This window comes from Carcharhinus amblyrhynchos, chromosome 5, assembly GCF_965287045.1.
Source record: "Carcharhinus amblyrhynchos chromosome 5, sCarAmb.v2.hapA, whole genome shotgun sequence".
Lineage (NCBI taxonomy): Eukaryota > Metazoa > Chordata > Chondrichthyes > Carcharhiniformes > Carcharhinidae > Carcharhinus > Carcharhinus amblyrhynchos.
In genome coordinates, this window is record NC_137328.1 from 96,362,544 (window position 1) to 96,387,834 (window position 25,291).

At 42.3% G+C, this 25,291-nt stretch overlaps 1 protein-coding gene across 2 annotated transcripts in view; it reads left to right on the plus strand.

Annotated features, from left to right (window-relative positions):
* tnpo1 (transportin 1) overlaps nucleotides 1–25,291 on the plus strand; it is a 171,377-nt gene that overhangs the window by 105,951 nt on the left and 40,135 nt on the right. For both annotated transcript variants that reach the window (XM_080189242.1, XM_080189244.1), the window contains exons 8-13: nucleotides 2,112–2,234; nucleotides 2,793–2,911; nucleotides 15,398–15,458; nucleotides 15,605–15,773; nucleotides 17,605–17,757; nucleotides 19,281–19,506. In XM_080189242.1, the coding sequence (XP_080045368.1) occupies nucleotides 2,112–2,234; nucleotides 2,793–2,911; nucleotides 15,398–15,458; nucleotides 15,605–15,773; nucleotides 17,605–17,757; nucleotides 19,281–19,506 (851 nt within the window). The remainder of the gene's footprint in view (nucleotides 1–2,111; nucleotides 2,235–2,792; nucleotides 2,912–15,397; nucleotides 15,459–15,604; nucleotides 15,774–17,604; nucleotides 17,758–19,280; nucleotides 19,507–25,291) is intronic.

Below are 25,291 nucleotides of genomic sequence, written 5' to 3' on the forward strand. Positions count from 1 at the left end.
TTATTGTCACAGATATTAGTATACAATGAAAAGTATTGTTTCATGCATGCTTTACAGGCAAAGCATACTGTTCGTAGAGAAGGAAAGGAAAGAGAGCAGAATGTACCATTACAGTCATTGCTAGGGTATAGGGAAAGATCAATTTAGTGCAAGTGGGTCCATTCAAAAGTCTGATGGCAACAGGGAGGAAGCTGTTCTTGAGTCATGACTTCAGACTTTTGTATCTTTTTCCCAATGGAAGAAGGTGGAAGAGAGTATGTAGGGTGCATGGGGTTCTTAGTTATGCTGGCTGACTTTTGAGGCAGTGAGAACTGCCAACAGGTGGGATTTGTGTGATGGGTTGGGCTACATTCACAACCTTTTGTAGTTTCTTGCAGTCTTGGGCAGAGCAGGAGCCAAAGCAAGCCATGATACAACCAGAAAGAATGCTTTCTGTGGTGCATCTGTAAAATTAGGTGAGAGTCATAGCTGACATGCCAAATTTCCTTAGCCTTTGAGAAAGTAGATGCATTGGAGAGTTTTCTTAACTGTAATGTCGTCTTAGGGGGCCAGGACAAATGGTCTGCACACCTAAAAACCTGAAGCTGTCAACCATTTCTACTTCGTTGCCGCTGATGTAAACAGGGGCATGTTTCTCCACCACACTTCCTGGAGTCAACAATGATCTCCTTCGTTTTGTTAACATTGAGGGAAATATTATTGTTGCACCAGTTCACCAGATTCTTGCTCACTTGCTCCTGTACTCTGTCTCGTCGTTGTTTGCGATCCAACCCTGTGCGGTGGTGTCAGCAGCAAACTTGAAAATTGAGTTGGAGGGGAATTTGGGCACTCATTCTATTTTATACTGTAGTCCTTATACACAGTCATAGGTGTATAAGGAGTATAGTAAGGGGCTGAGGACACAGCCTTGTGGCGTGTAGGATTTTGCAAGTAATTTTTGCAAATGCATATAAAACATGATCAGAAAAATAAACTGACTGAATCATTTTTGTTAAAGTCTGGAACTGTTGGTTGACATGATAGGTGACTTTGTTAATGACTCTAGTACAGAGATTTGTACTGCTGTTTACTCTAAGATTCTGCTTCTGAAATTTGAAAGCTATGGAGTCTAACTTGCACCTGAAGCCCCTTAGCTTTCACAGTGAACAAATCTTGAATTGGAGCATCATAACTGGAAATATCCAGAAGTGTATAATGGCGCCTTGGTGTTCTTTGATTTTTTTTAAACAAGGTAGTGACTCAAAGCAGAAAAGATGGAATGCAATTGATAGCTTTATTACAGTATGTGATGGGCCAATTGATTGCTGCAAACACTTGTCTTTGCTGCAATATATTAAATCTTGTCAAATAAAATATTTGTGAAGTCTGCAAAAACAAAAGGGTCACTTGATTGGAGCAACATGCCAGCTGCTTTTGAAACTAATAGCAAATTGGCCCTGTACATTTTTCGTCCCATGGCCATTTACTGTCACTTTATTCAAATAAATATTTATTGTATTGCTTTGGAAACTGCTTAGCAGCTTTAATAACAGTTCCATATTTCTGGAGCTTTTGACATATCCCCTGCAGAATCCATTTTACTTCAGAGCAATGTATGGGCAATTGTATTAAATGCTGTGTAATGGCTCGTTGTGAAGTATTTTTAACGTTCCTTAAAATATTCTAGGTAAAGGTATCTTCAGCTAGTTGGGTGGGTTGTCTGAATCAAAGATTCAGTAAACTAAACCTGCTTGTTACAGCATGAAAATCAATTTCATGACCTGCAGTTGGGAAGACAATTAGACTTCGCTCGTAACTTGGATTTAGCAACATTGAAAATTGTCCATGTCATCTATTGTGTGCACATTAAGGGTATTTAATTTATGTTGATCAGCCACATTAAACTTTAAAAGTGGGGTTCACACTGGTTACCAGTTCAGTGTGTGCAAACTGGTGTCTGTGAGCTCCTCAGGAATGCTGAATTCTGAGCATTTCATGAAGCTTTGCTCCCCTTGTTGGTGCTGACTTTGGGGCACTGAATTTGTTGTACCAAAGAAAGGGAAGTAATGTTTTGCTATTATGCAATATATAAAATTATATGCTGTTGTAAATATTAAATGCTGTTCCCTTAGAATTTGTTTGCATTGGCTGGAGATGAAGAATCTGAAGTACGGAAAAATGTATGCCGTGCCCTTGTTATGCTGCTTGAAGTTCGGATGGATCGCTTGCTCCCTCAGATGCACAACATTGTTGAGGTGAAACTATATTAAAATGCTCTCAGCTTGTTTTATTTTGCCTTTTCAACAGCTATACCCAAAACTGATTAGCAGAGGAGCATTTTGGGATTTCCTGTGGTTGTGAAAAATGCTGTATAAATACGTATTTTGTCTTAGTCTCTCTCAGTAGTCTACTTGAACTTTCACCAGTGAATTATGAGACTTATTTTTCTGCATTTCCTCTCCTGGTAGATTTTGAGAGCTTTTTTATTTTTTTAAAAATAATCTCTTCTCGAGTCATGGCACCAATGGATCTTTTCATTAATTCAGAAATATCCTCATCTTTTTTCATAATGTAAGCCTACTTGTATGGAATATTGCAGTAATTCTTGACACCAGTTATATAATTGTCGTATAAGTTGGTATTTTGACAGTTCTATTTATCTTGGTGCTGGAACTGTTCCTTTCAAAGCCATATGCTGCAATGAATATTTGCATATTTAAATAATTAAACATTGGAAGTACTTTCCCGAAGCTTGATTTCTAGCTTCCAAGATATTGTGCATTACTGATATTAAAGGCATTACTTTACTACAGTACATGCTGCAGAGGACACAGGATCAAGATGAAAATGTAGCATTGGAAGCCTGCGAGTTCTGGCTAACGTTGGCTGAACAGCCCATTTGCAAAGATGTACTTTCCGGACATATGTCTCTGTGAGTAACTGCCTGTAAATGTAAGAATATTAATATTTAATGTGCTAATTCTTACAGAAAACTTTTATATTGCATTGCAAACCTATACAAGCTCTTTTATTGACCGAGCAACTGGTAGTTGAAAGTCTTGGGTTGGCAATCATGTCTTCTAATAAATAATTTGGAAATGTAAATAATCATTGAAATCAGAGCCTTAAAATTTTTTGGGTAGTTGAACATGAGAAAGAAATGAAACCTATATATTGTAAAATTTCCAACAGCAGTAAATTATTTTTAATGCTGACCAAATATCCTGGCTAGATAATTTTTCAGTAAAATACTACAAATGTAGCTATTAATTCACAATTGAAAAGTACTTTGTCCAGCTCATGTACATATTTGCTCAGAATTAATGTCAGAGCTTAGAAAGGTAATTTGATATTGAATCCTATCCCTTTGTTCAGTCGCGCATGCATCAGGCTTCAGAAAACTGTGTTTTGGCTGCACGACCTAACTGCAAAGTGATTAATGAGCTACAAGCTAATAGGCATTGGAAATTAACTAACACTGGGAGAATTAGATAGTTGTTTTACATTAGAGAAGATGGTGCTGGAGAGAATGGTGAGGAAAAATTCAAAGCTGAGATCAGTGACTTCGAATTGTCGGGTATCAGAAATCCTGCCAAAGTTGCCTTTCACGATCTTGTGGGCAATACTGACGCACAATGTAGCACAATGCTGATTTCTGCAGCAAGATAAAAGTGATGTTGCTGGAGACTGAGCAACTTAGCTATGCAAAATTGCAGTCAGCAATGAACATGATGAAATTCACAATGTTTTAGTCATGACCAGAACTATCTAAACTATTTTGGAATAATTAGTTCCTGAATTCCCTATTGAACACCTTTTGAAATTTTATTTATTTTCTTCAAAAGAACTTGATGAAATGTGTTAGACATAATCCTTCCCTTACAAATTGCTGCTCTCAGTCTCATCCAATATGTATTAATACGAGTGATGGCAAGGTTCTACATGGACATTAGATGGCTACAATATCTGGATAGGCTGAGCAAGTGGGCAAGAACCTGGCAGATGGAGTATAATGTTAGAATGTGTGAGGTTATCCACTTTGGCAGAAATAATAGGAGGGATTATTATTTAAAAGGCAAAGCTGCAGCATGCTACGGTGCAGAGGGACCTCGGGGTCCTTGTGCACAAGTCGCAAAAACCCAGTCTGCAGGTGCAGCAGGTGATCAAGAAGGAGAATGGAATGTTGGCCTAACTGTACAGGGTACTGGTGAGGCTGCAGCTGGAGTATTGTGCGCAGTTTTGGTCGCCGCATTTGCGGAAGGATATATCGGCCTTGGAGGGAGTGCAGAGGAGGTTCACGAGGTTTATATTGGAGATGAGGGGTTGGACAATGAAGAGAGATGAAATAGACTAGGTCTGTACTCATTGGAATTTAGAAGGATGAGGGGGGATCTTAGAGAGACGTATAAGATAATGAAGGGGGTGGATAGGGTAGAGTTGATTCTTCCCGCTTAGAAAGGATAGCAGGACTAGAGGGCACAGCCTCAAGATAAGTTGCGGGGGGGAGCAGTTTAGGTCAGAGTTGAGGAGGAACTTCTTCACTCAGAGGGTGGTGAATCTCTGGCATTCTCTGCCCATTGAAGTGGTGGAGGCTACCTCGCTAAATATATTTAAGTCACGGGTAGATAGGTTTTTGATAGACAGGGGAATTAAGGGTTACGGGGAGGAAGTGGGAAAGTGGAACTGAGCCACTTCAGATCAGCCATGATCTTATTGAATGGCGGGGCAGGCTCAAAGGGCTAGATGGCTTACTCCTGCTCCTATTACTTATGTTCTTAATATACAAACTCACTGGAACTTGTGGCCATTTTCATGTGTGATCTGATAAACTGCAGCATAGCCAGAGTCAATTCCAGTAGACCAGAGGCAGTGGTGAGGAAAAAATACTAGAAAGCATGAACCTTCAAAAAAAAAATCTATTGGGGCTAAGAAGATTTGATGTGGAATAGAGACATGGGTAGGTACGCTCTCTTATCCTCTGTTTCCTTCTCTTATCCTCTCCTTTTCCATCCCTCTGCCCAGCCCTTTTCCATCCTGCTCACTCTGTTCTGTCATTTGAGTTAGTTGTTAGCACATCACCTTTGAGTCAGGTTGGTGGATTCAAGTCACACCAGCACATCAGCTCAAAAATCAAGGTTGACGTTCCAGTGTAGTTCTGACTGCTGCTGCACTGTCTTTCAGAAGACATGTTATACTGAGGACCTAGCTTGCCTGTCGGCTGGACATAAAAATCCCATGGCACAACTTCAAAAAGGAAAGATTATTCCCAGTGTTCTGGAAAGTATTTATTCCTCAATCAGCATCGCAAGTCAAAGCAAATGGACTAAGTTTTGCTGCAGGTCAACAGAACATAACAAACTCCAGCACAATGATTTTATTTTTGTGAGGATTAACACTGAAAAGTAGAGAACTCCTGAACTCCTAGCAGACTTCAGTAAAACCACACTTGGGTGTATTGTGTGCAGTTGATTGCCGTGTTGTCAAAGGATATAGAGGCTTCAAAAATTACAAGGATGATAGCAGATTGTAGGAACAAGTGTTAGGCCAGTTAGCCCCTAGAGCTATTTCTGAACTGAGAGTTTATACATCAGCAAACAGGACAGGCCTCTTTTTCTCTAGAAAAACGATGGCTGAGGGATTCCTTAACCGAGATCTTTAAAATTATAAAAGATCTTGATAGGATAGAGTACGTTTCCACTTCTAGTGAAGAACAAACCTACAGGCCATCAGTGCAAATAAAATGGTCATCAAGGAATTAAAAAGAATTCAAAATAAACTTCATTTTGGAACTTGCAACCACAAGATCTCAATGAGGAAAATGGGAAATATGCGTTTAAGTGGAAGAACAGAATGGAGCGTTATGCTGATTAATTGAAGAAAAATGGGAGGAAGCTCAAGTGGAGCACAAATGTCAGCGTGGGCAGGTTCAGCCAAGTAACCCTTTTCTGTGCTGCATGTTCATTGTAATTTCTGTCCCTTTTTTGATCTACTTGCTCTACTGTGCTTTGACATTGCTCATGAATGACTGTTGTCCAAATTGATCAAAATCAAAAACGTTGTTTACCACTATTTAGTACTGTTTGATTTGATTTGTTATTGTCACACGTATAAACATAGTGAGAAGTATTGTTTCTTCTGTGCTATACAGACAAAACATTCTGTTTATAGAGAAGGAAATGAGAGTGCAGAATGTAGTGATACAGTCATAGCTAGGGTGTAGAGAAAGATCAATTTAATTCAAGGTAAGTTCATTCAAAAGTCTGAAAGCAGCAGGGAAGAAGTTATTCTTGAGTCGGTTAGTATGTGACCTCAGACTTTTCCACCTTTTTCCCTAAGGAAGAAGGTGGAAGAGAGAATGTCCTGAGTGCATGGGGTCCTTAATTATGCTGGCTGTTTTGCCAAGGCAGCAGGAAGTGTAGGTAGAATCAATGGATGGGAGGCTGGTTTGCATGATGGATTGGGCCACATTCATTACTTTGTGTAGTTTGTTGTGGTCTTCAGCCGAGCAGGAGCCATACCAAGCTGTGATACAACCAGAAAGAATACATTCTATGGTGCAACTGTAAAAGTTTAGAGAGTCATAGCTGACATGCCAAATTTCCTTAGTCTTCTGAGAAAATAGAGGTGTTGGTGGGCTTTCTTAACTTTACTGTCGGCATGGGGGGACCAGGATAGGTCCCCTAGATGTTGGTGATCTGGACACCTAAAAACTTGAAACTCTCGACCCTTTCTACTTCGTCCCTATAGATGGGACTGAGGGATGTTCTCCTTCACACTTCGTGAAGTCGATGACAGGCTGCTTTTTGTTGACATTGAGCGAGAGATTATTGTTGCTGCACCAGTTCATCAGATTCTCTGTCTCATTCCCGTACTCTGTGTCTTTAGTCTTGTGGAATCCCTGAAACGTTTTTTTTGGTTCCTCTTCCTACACTAATGTATAGTTACTTGCTTTGCCTAAGTGACCAGCACCTGTAGTAAATGATGCAAATATTTCACTTGAACTCAATGACTTGAGTGCACAGAATGGTTCCTCAAGCATAAGGTTCTGCCAGAATCACTAGGAAAATAATGGAAGGGGTCTTCAAAAGGCACTATCAATCAGGACTTGGCAATAACCTGTTCACTGTTGCTCAATTTGGGTGCAACCAGGACACTTCACTCCTAACTTCATTACAACCTTCGTCCAAACATTGACAGAAGAGCCAAACTCGAGGCAAGACTGATTGCCCTTGATATCAAGCATTTGACTGGGTATGGAATCACAGAGCCCAAACAAAACTGGAATCAGTGGGAATTAGGATAAACATTTTATTGGTTGGAGTCATGTCTAGTACAAAAGAAGCTGATTGTAGTTGTTGGAAGTTAATCATCTCAGTGTCAGAACATCACAGCACGAGTTCCTCAAGATAATGCCCTCGAACTAACCACCTTCACCTATTTCGTCAACAACCTACTCTCCAATGTAAGTTGGGGAGGTGATGGCCTGGTGATATTATCGCTAGCTTATTCATCCAGATACAGCTAATGTTCTGGGCACCTGAATTTGAATCCTGCCACAACAGATGGGTGGAATTTAAATTCAATAAAAACCTGGAATTAAGAATTTAATGACTGTGAAACCATTGTTACTTGTCGGAAAAAACCATCTGGTTCACTAAGGGCAGAAAATCTGCTGTCATTGCCCACTCTGGCTTACATGTGACTCCAGGGCCACTGCAATGTAGTTGACTCTCAACTGCCCTTGGGCATCTAGAAGTGGGCAATAAATGCTGGCCAGCCAGTGAAGTCCATGTCCCACGAATGAATTAAGAAAAAGTTCAGAAATGGTGATGTTCAGCATTCCTCAGAAAAGGTGATGTTCAGCATTCCTCAGAAACTAAAGCAATTTATGCCCATTTGCAGCAAAACCTGGATAACACTCAGGCTAAGGGGAGTAGGCTGCTTTGACAACATCTTTCAAACCCATGACATTCACCACCTAGAGTATAAAAGGATATGGGCAATAAATGCCTCAAACACTGCCGCCTGCAAATCCTCTCCAAGTCACACATCATCCTGACTGGGAAGTGTATTGCCATTCATTCACTTTTGGGTCAAAATTCCCCACTAACAACATTGTGGCTGTGCCTATACCTGCAGCAGTTCACCACTACCTTCTCAAGGGAAGTTAGGGATGTGAAAAATAAATGCTGGCCTAGTCAAAAAATACCTACATCCCATGAAATAATACACTTTCTAAAAATTGTGAAGCATTTAGAGTCTTGAGCACTGTTCCGTCCAATTAAGTCAAATTTGAAGTTTCTATTATGTTCACACTCAACATGCTGACTTTTAAAATTGATTTTAAGGGCCACTGAACCTCAAAGCTACTTTTAGAACATAGAAAAACTACAGCACAAACAGGCCCTTCAGCCCACAAATTGCGCCAAACATATCCCTACCTACTAGGCTTAACTGTAACCCTCAATCTTACTGAGTTCCATGTACTTATCCAAAAGTTTCTTAAAAGACCCTATCGAATCTGCCTCCACCGCTGGCAGCCGATTCTATGCACCCACCACCCTCTAAGTGAAAAACTTACCCTGACATCTCCTCTGTACCTACTCCCCAGCACCCTAAACCTGTGTCCTATTGTGGCAGCCATTTCAGCCCTGGGAAAAAGCCTCTGAGCATCCATTCGATCAATATCTCTCAACATCTTATACACCTCTATCAGGTCACGTCTCGTCCTTTGTCTCTGTAAGGAGAAAAGACCGAGCTCTCTCAACCTATTATAAGGCATGCCACCCAATCCAGGCAACATCCTTGTAATTCTCTTATGCACCCTTTCAATGGCTTCCACATCCTTGTAGTGAGGTGACCAGAACTGAGCACTGTACCTGACCAGGGTCTTATACAGCTGCAGCATTATCTCCAGACTTCTAAACTCAATTCCTCAATTGATAAAGGCCAGTACACCATACGCCGCCTTAACCACATCCTTTACCTGCGAAGCTGATTTGAGAGTCCTATGAACCTGGACCCCAAGATCCTTCTGATCTTCCACACTGCTAAGAGTCTTACCCGTAACATTATATTCCTTCATCCCATTTGACTTGCCAGAATGAACCACCACACACTTATCTGGGTTGAAGTCCATCTGCCACTTCTCCACCCAGTCTTGCATCCTATCTGTGTCTCGTTGCAACTTCTGACATCCCTGCAAACTATCCACAACACCTCCAACCTTTGTGTCATTGGCAAACTTACCAACCCATCCCTTCACTTCCTCATCCAGATCATTTATAAAAATCACAAACAGCAAGGGCCCCAAAACAGATCCCTGGGGCACTCCACTGGTGGCCAACCTCCATGCTGAACAAGACCCATCTGCAACCACTCTTTGCCTTCTGTGGGCAAGCCAGTTTTGGATCCACAAAGCAGTGTCCCCTTGGATCCCATGCCCCCTCACTTTCTCAATAAGCCTTGCATGGGGGATCTTATTGAACACTTTGCTGAGGCCATATAAACCACACCTACTGCTCTTCCTTCATCAGTGTGTTTAGTCACATTTTCAAAAAACTCAATCAGGCTCGTAAGGCATGATCTGCCTTTGACAAAGCCATGCTGACCATTTTTGATCATATTATACTTCTCCAAATGTTCATAAATTCTGTCTCTTGGGATCTTCTCCACCAACTTAACCACTGAGGTTAGACTCATTGGTCGATAATTTCCCGGGCTATCTCTGCTCCCTTTCTTGAATAGAGGAACCACATCAGCAATCCTCCGGAACCTCTCCCATCTCCATTGATGACGCAAAGATCATCATGTGGATATGACGGCATTGGACTGGGGTAAACACCGTAAAAAGTCTGACAACACCAGGTTTAAGTCCAACTGATTTATTTGATAGTAAACTCACAAGCTTTTGGGGTTTGTCCCTTCGTCAGGTGTTCTGGCCTCAGACAGAGCATATAAAGCACAGACAGTTTACAGATTACTGATTAGAATGTGAATCTTTACACCTAACCTGCTGTTCAAGTCCTAAAGTGGCCAACTCTGTAATAATCCCTCCATGGCTTCCACCTTCTCTACGGCCGTGACATTATTGATGATCATCAGTGCCACTCCCCCACCTCTTTTGCCTCCCTCCCTGTCCCTCCTGAAACATCTGAAACCCAGCACTTGAAATATCCAGTCCTGTCCCTGAGTCATCCAAGTCTCTGTAATGGCCACCACATCACATTTCCAAGCAGTGATCCACGCTCTAAGCTCATCCGTTTTGTTCACAACACTCCTAGTGTTAAAATCCACATCACAAACCTTCGGCTTGAGCACTCCCCTTCTCCATCACCTGCCTACCCTCTCTCTCACACTGTTGACAATCTTTCTGTATTTGCGAGCTAACCTTCTCTCTCCCAGTCACTTCATTTCGATTCCCTCCCCCCAAACATTCTAGTTTAAAGTCTCCCCAGTAGCCTTAGCAAACCTTCCTGCCAGGATATTGGTCCCCCTGGGATTCAAGTGCCACACGTCCTTTTTGTACAAGAAATACCTGCCCCTAAAGAGGTCCCAGTGACCCAGGAACCTGAATCCCTGTCCCCTGCTCCAATCCCTCAGCCACGCATTTATCCTCCACCTCATTCCATTCCTGCTCTCGCTTTCTCGTGGTACAGGCAGCAATCCTGAGATTACTACCTTTTGCATTCCTCCTTCTGAACATTCTACCTAACTCCCTATATTCTCTTTTCATGACCCCTTCCCTTTTCCTACCTTCGTCAGCAGTACCAGTATGTACCACGACCTCTGGCTCCTCTCCCTCCCACTTCAGGATTTCTTGGACGCGACCAGACACGTCCCAGATCCTGGCACCAGGGAGGCAAACTACCATCCGAGCTTCCTGTCTGTTTCCGCAAAATCGCCTGTCCAACCCACTCACTGTAGAGTCCCCGATTTAATACTGCCTTCCTCCTTTTCTTACTGTTATGATCTACAGGTTTTAGTCCAACCTATTTATTTGATAATATACTCACAAGCTTTCGGGGTTAGCCCCTTCGTCAGGTGAATGGAGAGTTCTGGCCTCAGACAGAGCATATAAAGCACAGACGGTTTAGAGATTACTGATTAGAATGCGAATCCTTACACCTAACCTGCTGTTCAAGACCTGAAGTGGCGGATAATGTGAGTGGAAGGAGCACTGATCACAGTTTAGAGAGATGTGTATTGTCTCCAGACAGTACAGTAAGTGAGGTTTTGCAAACGTCGAGGGCATCCTGAAACCCATTGTACAAAGAACCCCCAGCTTTTGTCGCGACACTACGGACTTCCTACTGAAACTCAGCACACACGGAGCAGTTGAACCAGGGACACTCCTCGTCACAATGGATGTCTCGGCGCTCTACACCAACATCCCCCACAACGATGGCATTGCTGCGACTGCCTCAGTACTCAATGCTGACAACTGCCAGTTTCCAGATGCAATTTTACAACTCATCCGCTTTATCCTGGACCACAATGTCTTCACCTTCAACAACCAGTTTTTCATCCAGACACATGGAACAGCCATGGAGACCAAATTTGCACCTCAATATGCCAACATCTTCATGCACAGGTTCGAACAAGACTTCTTCACTGCACAGAATCTTCAACCGATGCTGTACACTAGATACATCGATGACATTTTCTTCCTTTGGCCTCATGGTGAACAATCACTGAAACAACTATATGATGATATCAACAAATTCCACCCCACCATCAGACTCACCATGGACTATTCCCCAGAATCAGTTGCATTCTTGGACACACGCATCTCCATTAAGGACGGTCACCTCAGCACCTCACTGTACCGCAAGCCCACAGACAATCTCACAATGCTCCACTTCTCCAGTTTCCACCCTAAACATGTTAAAGAAGCCATTCCCTATGGACAAGCCCTCCGTATACACAGGATTTGCTCAGATGAGGAGGATCGTGACAGACACCTCCAGACCCTGAAAGATGCCCTCATAAGAACAGGATATGGTGCTCGACTCATAGATCGGCAGTTCCGATGCGCCACAGCGAAAAACCGCACTGATCTCCTCAGAAGGCAAACACGGGACACAGTGGACAGAGTACCCTTCGTCATCCAGTACTTCCCCGGAGCGGAGAAGCTACGACATCTTCTCCGGAGTCTTCAACATATCATTGATGAAGACGAACATCTCGCCAGGGCTATCCCCACACCCCCACTTCTTGCTTTCAGACAACCACACAACCTCAAATAGACCATTGTTCGCAGCAAACTACCCAGCCTTCAGGAGAACAGTGACCACAATACCACACAACCCTGCCACAGCAACCTCTGCAAGACATGCCGGATCATCGACATGGATACCATCATCACATGTGAGAATACCATCCACCAGGTACATGGTAAATACTCTTGCAACTCGGCCAACATTGTCTACCTGATACGTTGCAAGAAAGGATGTCCCGAAGCATGGTACGTTGGGGAGACCATGCAGACGCTACGACAACGGATGAATGAACATCGCTCGACAGTCACCAGGCAAGACTGTTCCCTTCCTGTTGGCGAACACTTCAGTGGTCACGGGCATTCAGCCTCTGACCTTCGGGTAAGCATTCTCCAAGGCGGCCTTCACGACACACGACAGCGCAGAGTCGCTGAACAGAGACTGATAGCCAAGTTCCGCACACATGAGGACGGTCTCAACAGGGATCTTGGGTTCATGTCGCACTATCTGTAACCCCTGTGACTTGCCTGGGTTTGCAAAACCTCACTTACTGTACTGTCTGGAGACAATACACATCTCTCTAAACTGTGATCAGTGCTCCTTCCACTCACATTATCAGCCACTTCAGGTCTTGAACAGCAGGTTAGGTGTAAGGATTCGCATTCTAATCAGTAATCTCTAAACTGTCTGTGCTTTATATGCTCTGTCTGAGGCCAGAACTCTCCATTCACCTGACGAAGGGGCTAACCCCAAAAGCTTGTGAGTATATTATCAAATAAATAGGTTGGACTAAAACCTGGTGTTGTCAGACTTTTTACTGTGTTTACGCCAGTCCAACGCCGGCATACCCACATCATGATCTACAGGGCCAGACTCTGTGCTGGAGATATGGCCACTGCTGCTTCCACCGGATGGGCTGCTGCCCTCCTACACCTCCCCCCCGCCCCATTACTCAAACAGGACTGCTGTTATTGTGAAGGGGCACATCCACCAGGGTGCTCTGTACTACTTGAGCTTTCCCCTTCCTAACCGTGACCCACTTGCATGCCTCCTGTGTCCCCAGTGTGACCACCTACCTGTAACTTCTATCTATCACCACCTCGTTTTCCCCGACCAGACGAAGGTCCTCGAACTGAAGCTCCAGTTCCCTGACATGGTCCCTTAGCAGCCGCAGCGTGACGTACCCGGCACAGATATGGACATCCAGGAGGCTAGGAGACTCCGGGACCTCCCACGTCCGACACTGAGAACAACAAACTTGCCTCGCACTCAAAATTCCCCTTCAAAGAACACAGAGAAAGAAACTAAGAATTAAACCTACCTTGCCTCGCCCATTTCTGCCTAAGCCTGTTGAGCCAAAGCCTTTCAGCTGTCACTCTGCTACCTGCTCACTCCGCTGCCCGCTAGTTAGTGCGGCCTCCCTTTTTAAACCTCACGTGCTTAAAAAAAAAACCTTCCCAGATCACCCCGCGGCCAACTTCCACTTTTCTGTTAAAGTAACTTGTAAAAAGAAAAACCCGCGAAAAACTAAAAAAAGTCCATCGCATATCTTCACCCTCCAGCCACTAATCGATCCTCCTCTCAGCTTGCTCCGACGAACAATGCTCAGGCTAACCTCCAATTCTTTGCTTTTTGTGTACTTCATTCATCTCTTGTGGCTCAAGGTTTAATGTTTTAATATAGTCTTCTGAACTGCTCCCTCAATATCCTTATGTAAACTCCTGAGGTCTTATTTTCTGTTCCTGGCATGTTAGATTTAAACTTGGTTTCTTTTAATGCTTTCCTCTATCTTTTCCAATGTTGGTATGTATTTTTTGAGTGTAGTTATAAGAACTGAATACTGTTCCAAATCACACCATTATCAATTAAATTATACAGATTGAGGCACTTCTGTTTCTACTTGATACAGATACAGCCCATGAAGAATTGTACTGACCTGATAAGTGCTCCATCATTAATGTCATTTATGATGACAGGAAAGAGGTGCATTTTCTCAGTTTCAGCTAGCTTATCAATAGACTACATTATATAAATTAATGTTTGCTCTTTGGCAGCTGTCCTGATGCACTTGTTGCTCACAATCCCAAATTCTTTAACCCAGAAATAAAAGCAAGTTAAGCTATACTGACGAGACCTGTGCACTTTTCGAGGACATTGCTCTAACATGTGGAGAACACATGCTGTTGAAAGCTGCTTGATCAGCCTGATTGCTGTGCCATATAATTTGGTTTGGGTTAATGGTGTTCGAGATGCCATACAGCATTGAACATTTGGAGAACAAAGCACCCAAGAAGTGTTGGGGCAGTGGGTAGCCAAAGAAGCAGTCAGAAGCATTAAGAAAATGCATAGAAATACCTGTGCCAGCTGGAAGATGTATTTAGATCACTTATCACCACCAATCGTCTTGTGTTTCTAACTGCATGATTCTACTGTTTTCACACCCATTTGTGTGCATCTCGCATACAACTACCTTGTATGTTGTCTCATCAAAGGTAAATTCCAATCATGTCAGTATGTTCTATGATCTCAGTTCTGCTGTTATTGTATTTACTTCTGTGTGGTTAGCATTACTTGCCAGCGTTTCCAAATCCGTGCTTATTTGTGACGTGCTTGACTCTACCTGCTAGGTGTGGTTGATGCAGCTGTCTATTGTGTATTTTGATGAGGCACTTGGATTGAGGTGGCTGTTGTTTTGGACCGTAATCAAAGCTGGAATTGCTGCTGTATGGGAGAGGGCATATATATCATTTAATCTCATGCCTACTGATTCTTAAAATAGAACTTATCAGCAAATCTAGTGAAATTGGAGTGGATTTCTTACATTTGTTCAATGTCATAATTTTGTAAAATTGCTTGTTGTCAGTAACAAAAAGTAATCTACAAAATATCTGAGATGTTGTTATTGTGCTTTGTAGTCTTTTTAAGCTTAGCTGTTATTTTATGTACCCAATTTGGATTAGAAAATATTAGAAAAGTAGTATATTCATGTGAACAAGCTCCTGCAAAACCATGAGTATGGGAATAAAGTCTTGTATACTCGCTTATCAGCACAAAGGCTTTGTTAGGTTTAAGTAACTTATTCAGTACTTCTACACAAACTACAAACTGTCTGTTGTGTGCGTGCTACAAAATTCTTTGCTTAATCATTGAATTGACTATAGTCAACCAAGACTTAACATGAAAATACTTGTTAATTTCAGGTTAATACCTGTCCTTGTGAATGGGATGAAATATTCAGAAATTGACATTATTCTTCTAAAGGTGAGTTCTATTATTTATGTCTGAAAACTGTAAATTTGAAATAAATCGTTGTTAAGTTACTAGTAGTCCACATGCTTTATTACCTGAGAGTGGAGCATTCTTTTTTAGGAATGATTAATAATTAACTTCTTGGTTTTCTTTTTCAGGGTGATGTTGAGGAAGACGAAGCTGTTCCTGATAATGAGCAGGATATTAAACCTCGCTTTCATCGATCTCGAACTGTTGCTCAGCAGCATGAAGAGGATGGAATTGGTGAAGAGGAGGAGGAGGAGGATGACCTCGATGATGATGATACAATTTCTGATTGGAATTTAAGTATGTTTAAATGAAAATGCTGCTTAATATTTTCTAACCTAATCAACGTACCTTATTAACCAGTATTAAATTCTATTCTGGTTTGTATGAAATGCTTTTAGGATAATTAAGCGGAGAAGAAATGCAAGGAATTTGTTATGGTAGGTGGTTAGCAAGGAGTGATGGAGATGGCACTATGAACAATTTGTGAACTGATGGTTAATATTCCAGGTAAACTGAACAGAAAGCTATGGAACACTACTCATCCTCCAAAATGCCTCTATTTCGCCTTGTAATGTAGTTTTGTGACTGTCAAGGTTATTGCAATTGTACTATCTGAAACAAAATGGTAATGCAATTGAAAGTTCCAAAAGAGCTTTGTCAAATGAAATAATTGTTTGTTTGCGGGGATGGCATCTGGTTCAAGTAAGTGCTGAATTAAAATATGTTTGTGAGAATGGAGTTGCTGAACCAGATTGCAGTGATAAAGCCATGCTTGAAAAATAACCTTGCAATAATGTACCAAGAATATTTCAAGATATTGTAATTAGTAGTACTGTGTTGCATCATACTGCATTCCTAAGGGAAGGGACAAAAGAATGCAAGCTTAACTATTAGACCTGAAATTCTCGCAAAAATATATTATATTAAACTTTAATCTGAATTAAATGTAGGCATAATTTTTCTTTGGGTCTTAAAAGGTGCTTGGGCATCACAGTGGCTTAATGGTTAGCACTGCTGCTTCACAAAACCAAGGATTTGGGTTCAATTCTGGTCTTGGTTAGTGTGTGGTGTTTGCATGTTTTCCCCGTGTTTACATAGGTTTCCTATGGGTGTTCCGGTTTCTTCCTGCAGTCCAAAGATGTTTGGGTTAGGTTAATTGGCCATGCTAAATTGCCCCTTTAATGTCAGGAGTAGTAGCAGGGCACAGACAAGGAGTAACAGGGATAGGGCCTGGGTGGAGTTGTTGGTGCCATCTCAATGGGCCAAATGGCAGTCACCTGCACGAGAGATTCTGTGATTCTTCTAAGTTTCTAGAAGTGAGTTTCTCATTGCCATTGTGCAAGAGTAATTAGTTGCTGGGCATGATTACTTTCTTGGGTCAAAAAATAAGGAATTGATATGTTCCATTTGAAAATTAATTTATGTTAAAGGATTTTTTCTTTATGGTCAGATATGCTATCTGTTCTTCAATATCAGTAACATTCTTGAAACATTGAACTTAATCATATCTCAACTAAGCTTATGGTGCATATATTTAAAATATAGTGCTTTCATCAAGTCAAACCGTTATCTGGATTTTCCACTTTTTATATATTTCTATTGCTTCTACTTTGTTATCCCTGGCATGTCTCTGCATCAGACACTTGCATCAAAAGGCATCAGTTCTCTCATGTCTTGCATAATGCTTCAAGCTTTCATTAATAAATGACATTTCTCTTCCTCAATTTCTCCTCTTATCAGAGGCTACCTAACTTTTCAGTGTAGCAAAACATGAACTGTAGCATCGTGACAGCAAAGCTCACATTTTAAGGTCAAACAAAATACAGATATTTTTGTTCTGGAAGAGCTTGATAACAGCAGAAATTATTTTCCCTGATGGACCTTTTTAAACTTTCCTTTTCCAACAGCGGCAGAAAATGAGAATTGCTTTGCTGGCCTTGTTTGAAGACTTAATTTTCTGCATTTCATTTGTCTGATTTGAATAGCCAGCGAATATTGACATTAACTGTGCTTTTTAAAGACATTGATGATGTTCCTACAGTTTTTTGCTGAAGTTGTATCAGCTTTAATATACTATGTAACAATAGATTAAATATAAATATTTAATAACAGTAGATTATTCTTTTAGGAAAATGTTCCGCTGCTGCATTGGACGTACTGGCTAATGTTTTCCGGGATGAACTGTTGCCACATGTTCTACCACTGCTGAAAGAGCTGCTATTTAACCCAGATTGGGTGGTGAAGGAGTCTGGAATTCTGGTGCTTGGAGCTATTGCTGAAGGTTGGTGGATGATTGAATGCTACAAAAGTTAAATTGTAAATAAATTTTTTAAGAAGTATTTGATTTGTAGAAAAGTGCATAAACTTGTATTCTGTGAAAACTACTTATACTCAAAGTTATGACAAGGGTGTTGTAGATTCCCAACTCATTCTTGCGAATGTGGGACTTTCATTTTAAGTTGAATTGTGGTGCCTTTGCACGAATGAGGAAGTTGGGTATCAGTAATCTTTAACTCCATGATTCCAGGATTTTAACTTTCTGTCGTTCTTTCACTGTTGCTATATTCCAAACCAAGATGGTGATAACTTGGAGGGGAACCTCCAGGTGGTGTTCCTGAGAATCTGCTGCTCTAGCCCGTCCAGGTGATAGTAATCATGGATTTAGAAGGTGTTGCTGAAGAAACCTGTTGAGTTTCTGCAGTATATCTTGTGGATAATACACATGGCTGCCACAGTTTGTCGGTATTGGAGGGATTGAATGTTTGTGAACAGGGTAGCAATCAAGCCGGCTGGTTTGTCCTGGATGATGTCAAGTTTCAGGAGAGCTTATGGAGCTGCACTCATCCAGGCAGTGTATTCCATTACGCTCCTGACTTCTGCCTTGTAGATGGTGGACAGGCTCTGGGCAGTTAGGGGTTGTTACTCACTGCAGGATTCCTAGCCTTTATATGTGTGGTGGCCACAGTATTTATATGGCTAGTCCAGTGCTGTTTCTGGTCAGTGGTAACTCCAAGGATGTTGATGGTGGGGATTCAGCAATGTTAATGCCATTGAATGTCATAGGGTGATGGTTAGATCCTGTCTCGTTGGAGATGGTCATTGCCTGGCACTTGTGTAGTACGAACATTATTTACTATGTGTCAGCTTAAGCCTGGATATTGTCCAGGTCTTGCTGCATTTAGGCTTGGTCTGCTTCAATATCTGAGGAGTCACAAATGGCACTAAACATTATGCAGTCATTAACAAACATCCCCCTGTGTAGCATAAAGAATCATGATGAAGACAATGAAATGTTAAATCATATTTACTTGTTAGTTGTAATTTAACGAACAAGCACAAAATTGGTAAATGCATCATTTTCGGTAACTCCTTTGTGATTAACTTTGGATAGGCCCTTTCTCTTGAAATAATGTTTCAATTAAATTATAACTTGAACAACTTGCTAGAAGAATTTGTTGGATAGTTATAATTAGATTATGCTGCATATCATTTTATTTAAAACTAGGAGTTGGTTATATGACTTCAGATTTTCACCTGCAATTCTTTATCTCTTCTGAGCTAAGTGGAGAATTCCTCCAGAGAGGAACAGCATCTTAGGAACTGTAACCCATGTAATACTGAATAATTGGTGTGGAAAAGTCCAACAGTGGGTAAAGATTGCTGGGAAGAAAATATTAGAAATGTTAAATCTTTTGTTTTTTGACTCTTGTGTACCATGAATTTTATTTGTAGAGCACTGAGTTGATTTACTAAGAAATGTGGGAATTTTCCCCAAAGTTTATATTTTTTAACTTTGTTCAACAGGCTGTATGCAGGGTATGATCCCTTACCTGCCAGAGCTTATCCCTCACCTTATTCAGTGCCTGTCTGATAAAAAAGCTCTTGTGCGTTCCATAACCTGTTGGACACTCAGCCGCTATGCACATTGGGTAGTAAGCCAGCCCCCAGATACCTATTTGAAGCCATTAATGACCGAACTGCTGAAGCGTATCTTGGACAGCAATAAACGAGTGCAAGAGGCTGCCTGCAGGTTTGTTACTGGACAATATTTGGGGATGTCATTACAGATTTTATGTTGTTATATTGTGCAAATAATATTTGAATTTTAACATTGTGTTGAAATATCTTTGACTATAGTTACCAACTTCTTCTCCCTTTCCCTGGCAACTGTTTGAGGCTGAATCAGAATATTAGCAATTGGAGCGTCATGTATGACCCCAAAATGAGCTTCCAACCACACATTTGGCCATCCCAAACATCCCTTATTTCTAACTTCAATCATGTTGCCTGACCTCTATTCTCCAGCTCAGTTCAGAAGTGCTTTTTGGTAACTTTAAATTGAACTATTCCAATACACCCTTAGCCGGCCTGCCACATTTTTTCCTCTTTAAGTTTGAGGTCATCCAAAACTCTGTCTGTGTCCTTACTCGTGCCAAGTCTCCTTGCACATCATTCTTCGTCATTGTTGATCGGGGAGATTAGTGATCAGAGAGGGAGCGACTGGTGAGAGGAGAGCTTGTGAGTAAGTTACTGTGTTTTTTTTAAACTAATGTCTCTAGCTTTTTTTTTAATTTTTAACCGGATACAGGAAGTAGTCACAGGGAGGCCCGGGAAGTAGTTTTTTTCCTCCTCTGGGCCCCCATAAATTGGAAAGGTGAAGAAACCCGGTACTCTACACGTGTAGAGTATCCCACCCTACCCCCTCGTCTAACCTAAAAAAAAAAGAGTGACTTGGAGTGAGAGCAGGTAAGTTTAAGTTTATTTTTGTTTCTTGGTAAGGGAAGTAATAGGGATGGCAGTGCAGGCGTGCAATGTTCCTCCTGTGGGATGTTTGAGGTGAGGGACACTGGTAGTGTCCCAGCTGATTACACCTGCAGGAGGTGCATCCATTTGCAGCTCCTTGAGGACCATGTTAGGGACCTGGAGCTGGAACTGGAGGAACTAAGAATCATTCGGGAAGCAGAGGCAGCTATCGACAAAAGTTACAGGGAGATAGTTACTCCTAAAAGTGATGCATGGGTGACTGCTAGAAGGGGTAAGAAGCGGTCAGAGCAGCGATCCCCTGAGGCTGTTCCTCTCCAAAATAAGTACTCTGTTTTTGATGCTGTTGGGGAGGAAGACTCAACCGGGGTAAGCTATGGAGTACAGGTCTCAGGAGTAGAGCCTCTCCTTGATGCTCAGGTGGGAAGGGGGAAGAAAAGAACAGAATTAGTGATTGGGGATTCCGTAGTTAAGGGGATAGATAGGAGAGTCTGTGGGAATGAGGAGACTCGCGGTTGGTATGTTGCCTCCCAGGTGCCAGGGTCCATGATATGTCTGATCGAGTGTTTGAGATCCTTAAGGGGGAGGGGAACCAGCCCCAAGTTGTGGTTCATGTAGGCACCCATGACATAGGTAAGAAAAGGGATGGGGATATAAAACAGAAATTCAGAGAGTTAGGGTGGAAGCTTAGGGCTAAAACAAGCAGAGTGGTTATCTCTGGTTTGTTACCTGTGCCGCGGGATAGCATGGAGAAGAATAGAGAGAGAGAACATTTGAACTCGTGGCTAAAGGGATGGTGCAGGAGGGAAGTGTTCAGATACTTAGACAATTGGGGCTCATTCTGGAGTAGGTGGGACCTCTACAAGAGGGATGGTCTGCACCTAAACCAGAGCGATACTAATATCTTGGGGGGGAAAATTTGCCAATGCTATTCAGGGGGGTTTAAACTGATGCAGAGGGGCAATGGGAACCTGAATTGTAGCTCCACTGTACAGGAAGATGAAAATAGGGAGGTCACGGATAAGGTTTCTAGGTCACAGCAGTGTATTGGCAGGCGGGAGGGTGGTTTGAAGTGCGTATGCTTTAATGCGAGGAGCATATGCAATAAGGTGGACGAACTTGCAGCCTGGATTGGTGCCTGGGACTTCGATGTTGTGGCCATTTCAGAGACACGGATAGAGCAGGGACAGGAATGGTTGTTGCAGGTTCTGGGCTTCAGATGTTTCAGTCAGAGCAGAGAAGGTGGTAGAAGAGGGGGAGGTGTGGCATTGTTAGTCAAGGACAGTATTACAGTGGCAGAAAGGACATTTGATGTGGACCTGTCTATTGAGGTAGTATGGGCTGAGGTTAGAAACAGGAAAGGAGAGATCACACTGGGAATTTTTTATAGGCCTCCAAAAAGTTCCAGAGATGTAGAGGAAAGGATTGCAAAGATGATCCTGGATAGGTGCGAAAGTAACAAGGTAGTTGTTATGGGGGACTTTAACTTTACAAATATCGATTGGAAAAGCTATAGTTCAAGCACGTTAGAGGGGTCAGTTTTTGTCCAATGTGTGCAGGAAGGTTTCATGACACAGTATGTAGATAGGCCAACAAGAGGTGAGGCTACATTGGATTTGGTACTGGGTAATGAATCAGACCAGGTGTTAGACTTGAAGGTAGGTGAGCACTTTGGTGATAGTGACCACAATTCGATTACGTTTACCTTAGTGATGGAAAGGGATAGGCATATACCAAAGGGCAGAAGTTACAGCTGGGGGAAAGGTAATTATGAGGCTATAAGGTGAGATTTAGGATACATAGGGTGGAGTAGGAAATTGCAGGGGCTGGGAACATCTGAAATGTGGAGCTTGTTCAAGGAGCAGCTACTGCGAGTCCTTGATAAATATGTACCTATCAGGCAGGGAGGAAGTGGTCGAGCGAGGGAACCATGGTGTACTAAGGAAGTTGAATCTCTGGTGAAGAGGAAGAAGGAGGCTTATGTAAAGATGAGACGTGAAGGCTTAGTTAGGGCACTGGAGAGTTATAAATTAGCCAGGAAGGAGCTAAAGAGAGAGTTAAGAAGAGCTAGAAGAGGACATGAGAAAATTTTGGCGGATAGGATCAAGGAAAATCCTAAAGCTTTCTACAGGTATGTCAAGAATAAAAGATTGGTTAGGGCAAGATTAGGGCCAGTCAGAGACAGCAGTAGGAAGTTGTGCGTGGAGCCTGAAGAGATAGAAGAGGCACCGAATGAGTATTTTTCGTCAGTATTCACGCAGGAAAAAGTCAGTGTAGTCGAGGTGAATACTGCGATACCAGGTAGTAGACTAGACCGTATTGAGGTACATAAGGAGGAGGTGTTGGCAATTCTTGAGAGTGTGGAAATGAATAAGTCCCCTGGGCCGGATGGGATTTACCCTAGGATTCTCTGGGAGGTTAGGGAGGAGATTGCAGAGCCTTTGGCTTTGATCTTCATGTCGTCATTGGCTTCAGGTATAGTGCTGGAAGACTGGAGGATAGCAAATGTTGTCCCCTTGTTCAAGAAGGGGAGTAGAGACCGTCCTGGGAATTATAGACCAGTGAGCCTTACTTCTGTTGTGGGCAAAGCTTTGGAAAGAATTATAAGGGATAGGATTTATAATCATCTAGAGGGAAATAAATTGATTAGGGATAGTCAGTACGGTTTTGTGAAGGGTAGGTCGTGCCTCCCAGACCTTATCGAGTTTTTTGAAAAGGTGACCAAAGAGTTGGAAAGGGGTAAGGCAGTTGATGTGGTGTATATGGATTTTAGCAAAGCGTTTGATAAGGTTCCCCATGGTAGGCTATTGCAGAAAATGCAGGTGCATGGGATTGAGGGTGATTTAGCAGTTTGGATCAGGAATTGGCTAGCTGATAGAAGACAGAGGGTTGTGGTTGATGGGAAATATTCAACCTGGAGTTCAGTTACAAGTGGTGTACCTCAAGAATCTGTTTTGGGGCCACTGCCGTTTGTCATTTTTATAAATGACCTAGATGAGGGTATAGAAGGATGGATTAGTAAATTTGCAGACAACACCAAAGTTGGAGGAGTTGTAGACAGTGAGGATGGATGTTACAGTTTGCAGAGGGACATAGATAAGTTGCAAGAGCTGGGCCGAGAGGTGGCAGGTGGAGTTTAATACGGAAAAGTGTGAGGTGATTCACTTTTTGGTAAGAGTAACAGGAGTACAGAATATAGGGCTAATGGAAGGACTGTTAGTAGTGTTGACAAGCAGAGAGATCTCGGTGTACATGTGCATAGCTCCCTGAAAGTTGGCACCCAGGTTGATAAGGTTGTTAAGAAGGCGTATGGTGTGTTAGCTTTTGGTAGAGGGATTGAATTTCGGAGCCGTGAGGTCATGTTACAACTGTGCAAAGCCCTGGTGCGGCCACACTTGGAGTATTGCGTACAGTTCTGGTCGCCACATTCTAAGAAAGATGTGGAGGCATTGGAAAGGGTGCAGAGGAGGTTTACCAGGATGTTGTCTGGTATGGTGGGAAGGTCTTATGAGGAAAGGCTGAGGGACTTGAGGTTATTTTCATTGGAGAGAAGAAGGTTATGAAGTGACCTGATTGAGGCATACAAGATGACCAAAGGATTGGATAGGGTGGACAGTGAGAGCCTTTTACCTCAGATGGTGCTGGCTAACACAAGGGGACATAGCTTTAAATTAAGGGGTGGTAATTATAGGACGGATGTCAGAGGTAGGTTCTTTACTCAGGGTAGTAAGGTCGTGGAATGCCCTGCCTGCAGCAGTTGTGGACTCGCCAACTTTAAGGGCGTTCAAATGATCAGTGGGTAGGTATATGGATAACATTGGAATAGTTTAGGTTAGAGGATCATTAGATTGGTTCCACTGGTCAGCGCAACATCGAGGACCGAAGGGCCTGTACTGCGCTGTTATGTTCTATTATGTTTATGTTGCAGCTGTATAAGGTGCTGGTGAGGCCACACCTGGAGTAGTTGGTGCTGGAAGGGTTGCAGGAGAGATCCACTAGATTGATTCAGGAGTTGAGAAGGTTAGCTTGTGAGGAGAGACTGAGTAGATTGGGACTATACTCATTGGAATTTGGAAGAACGATAGGGGATCTTACAGAAACATACAAAATTATGAAAGGAATAGATACAATAGAAATGGGAGGTTGTTTCCACTGGCAAGTGAAACCGGAACTAGGGGGCTCAGCCTCAAAATAAGGGGGAGCAGATTTAGGACTGAGTTGAGGAGGAACTTCTTCATCCAAAGAGTTGTGAATCTGTGGAATTCCCTGCCCAGTGAGGCAGTTGAGGCCACCTCGTTGAATGTTTTTAAGGCAAAGATGGCTAGATTTTTGAACAGTAAAGGAATTAAGGGTTATGGTGAATGGGCAGGTAAGTGGAGCTGAGTCTATGAAAGGATCAGCCATGATCTTATTAAATGGCAGAGCAGGCTCAAGGGGCCAAATGGCCTATTCCTGCTCCCAATTCTTACGTTCTTATCTACATTAGTTTTCTGTTAAGCAGTGCCTGACTTTACAGTCTCGTCCCTTATTTTCAGATCCCTCCCTTTCTCTACTCTCCACCCAGTGCTCCAACCCTTTGAGTTATCCATGCTCATCTAGTTCTGGCCTCTTGAACATCCCTTATTTAATTGCTCTGCCACTGGTAGCTGTGGCTGCAACTGTCTAGTCTTGCACTCTGAAATTCCCCCTATAGATGCTCAGCCCCTTTCCTCTGAGGCACATCTTAAGACCTACCTTCTGACCACTTGCCCTAATGTCACCTTATGTAGCTAAGTCAAATTTTGCTTTAATAACCCCATGCACACCTTAGGACATTTTAGTACATTATGGCGTTGTATGTGTACAAGTTGTTTCTCACTAAATATCTATGGACTAATGTGTTATCCCTATATTTTGTGAAATGATTGAGTTTTGCCTTCTATAACACTTAAAATTCCAGTAATTGCTTTGATGTTTTATATGTTGTATTTGTTTCATTGAAATTGTTTAATTCAAAGCATATAGTATCAGCACAGAAAGAGGCCACTTAGGCCATCGTGTCTGTGCTAGCATTT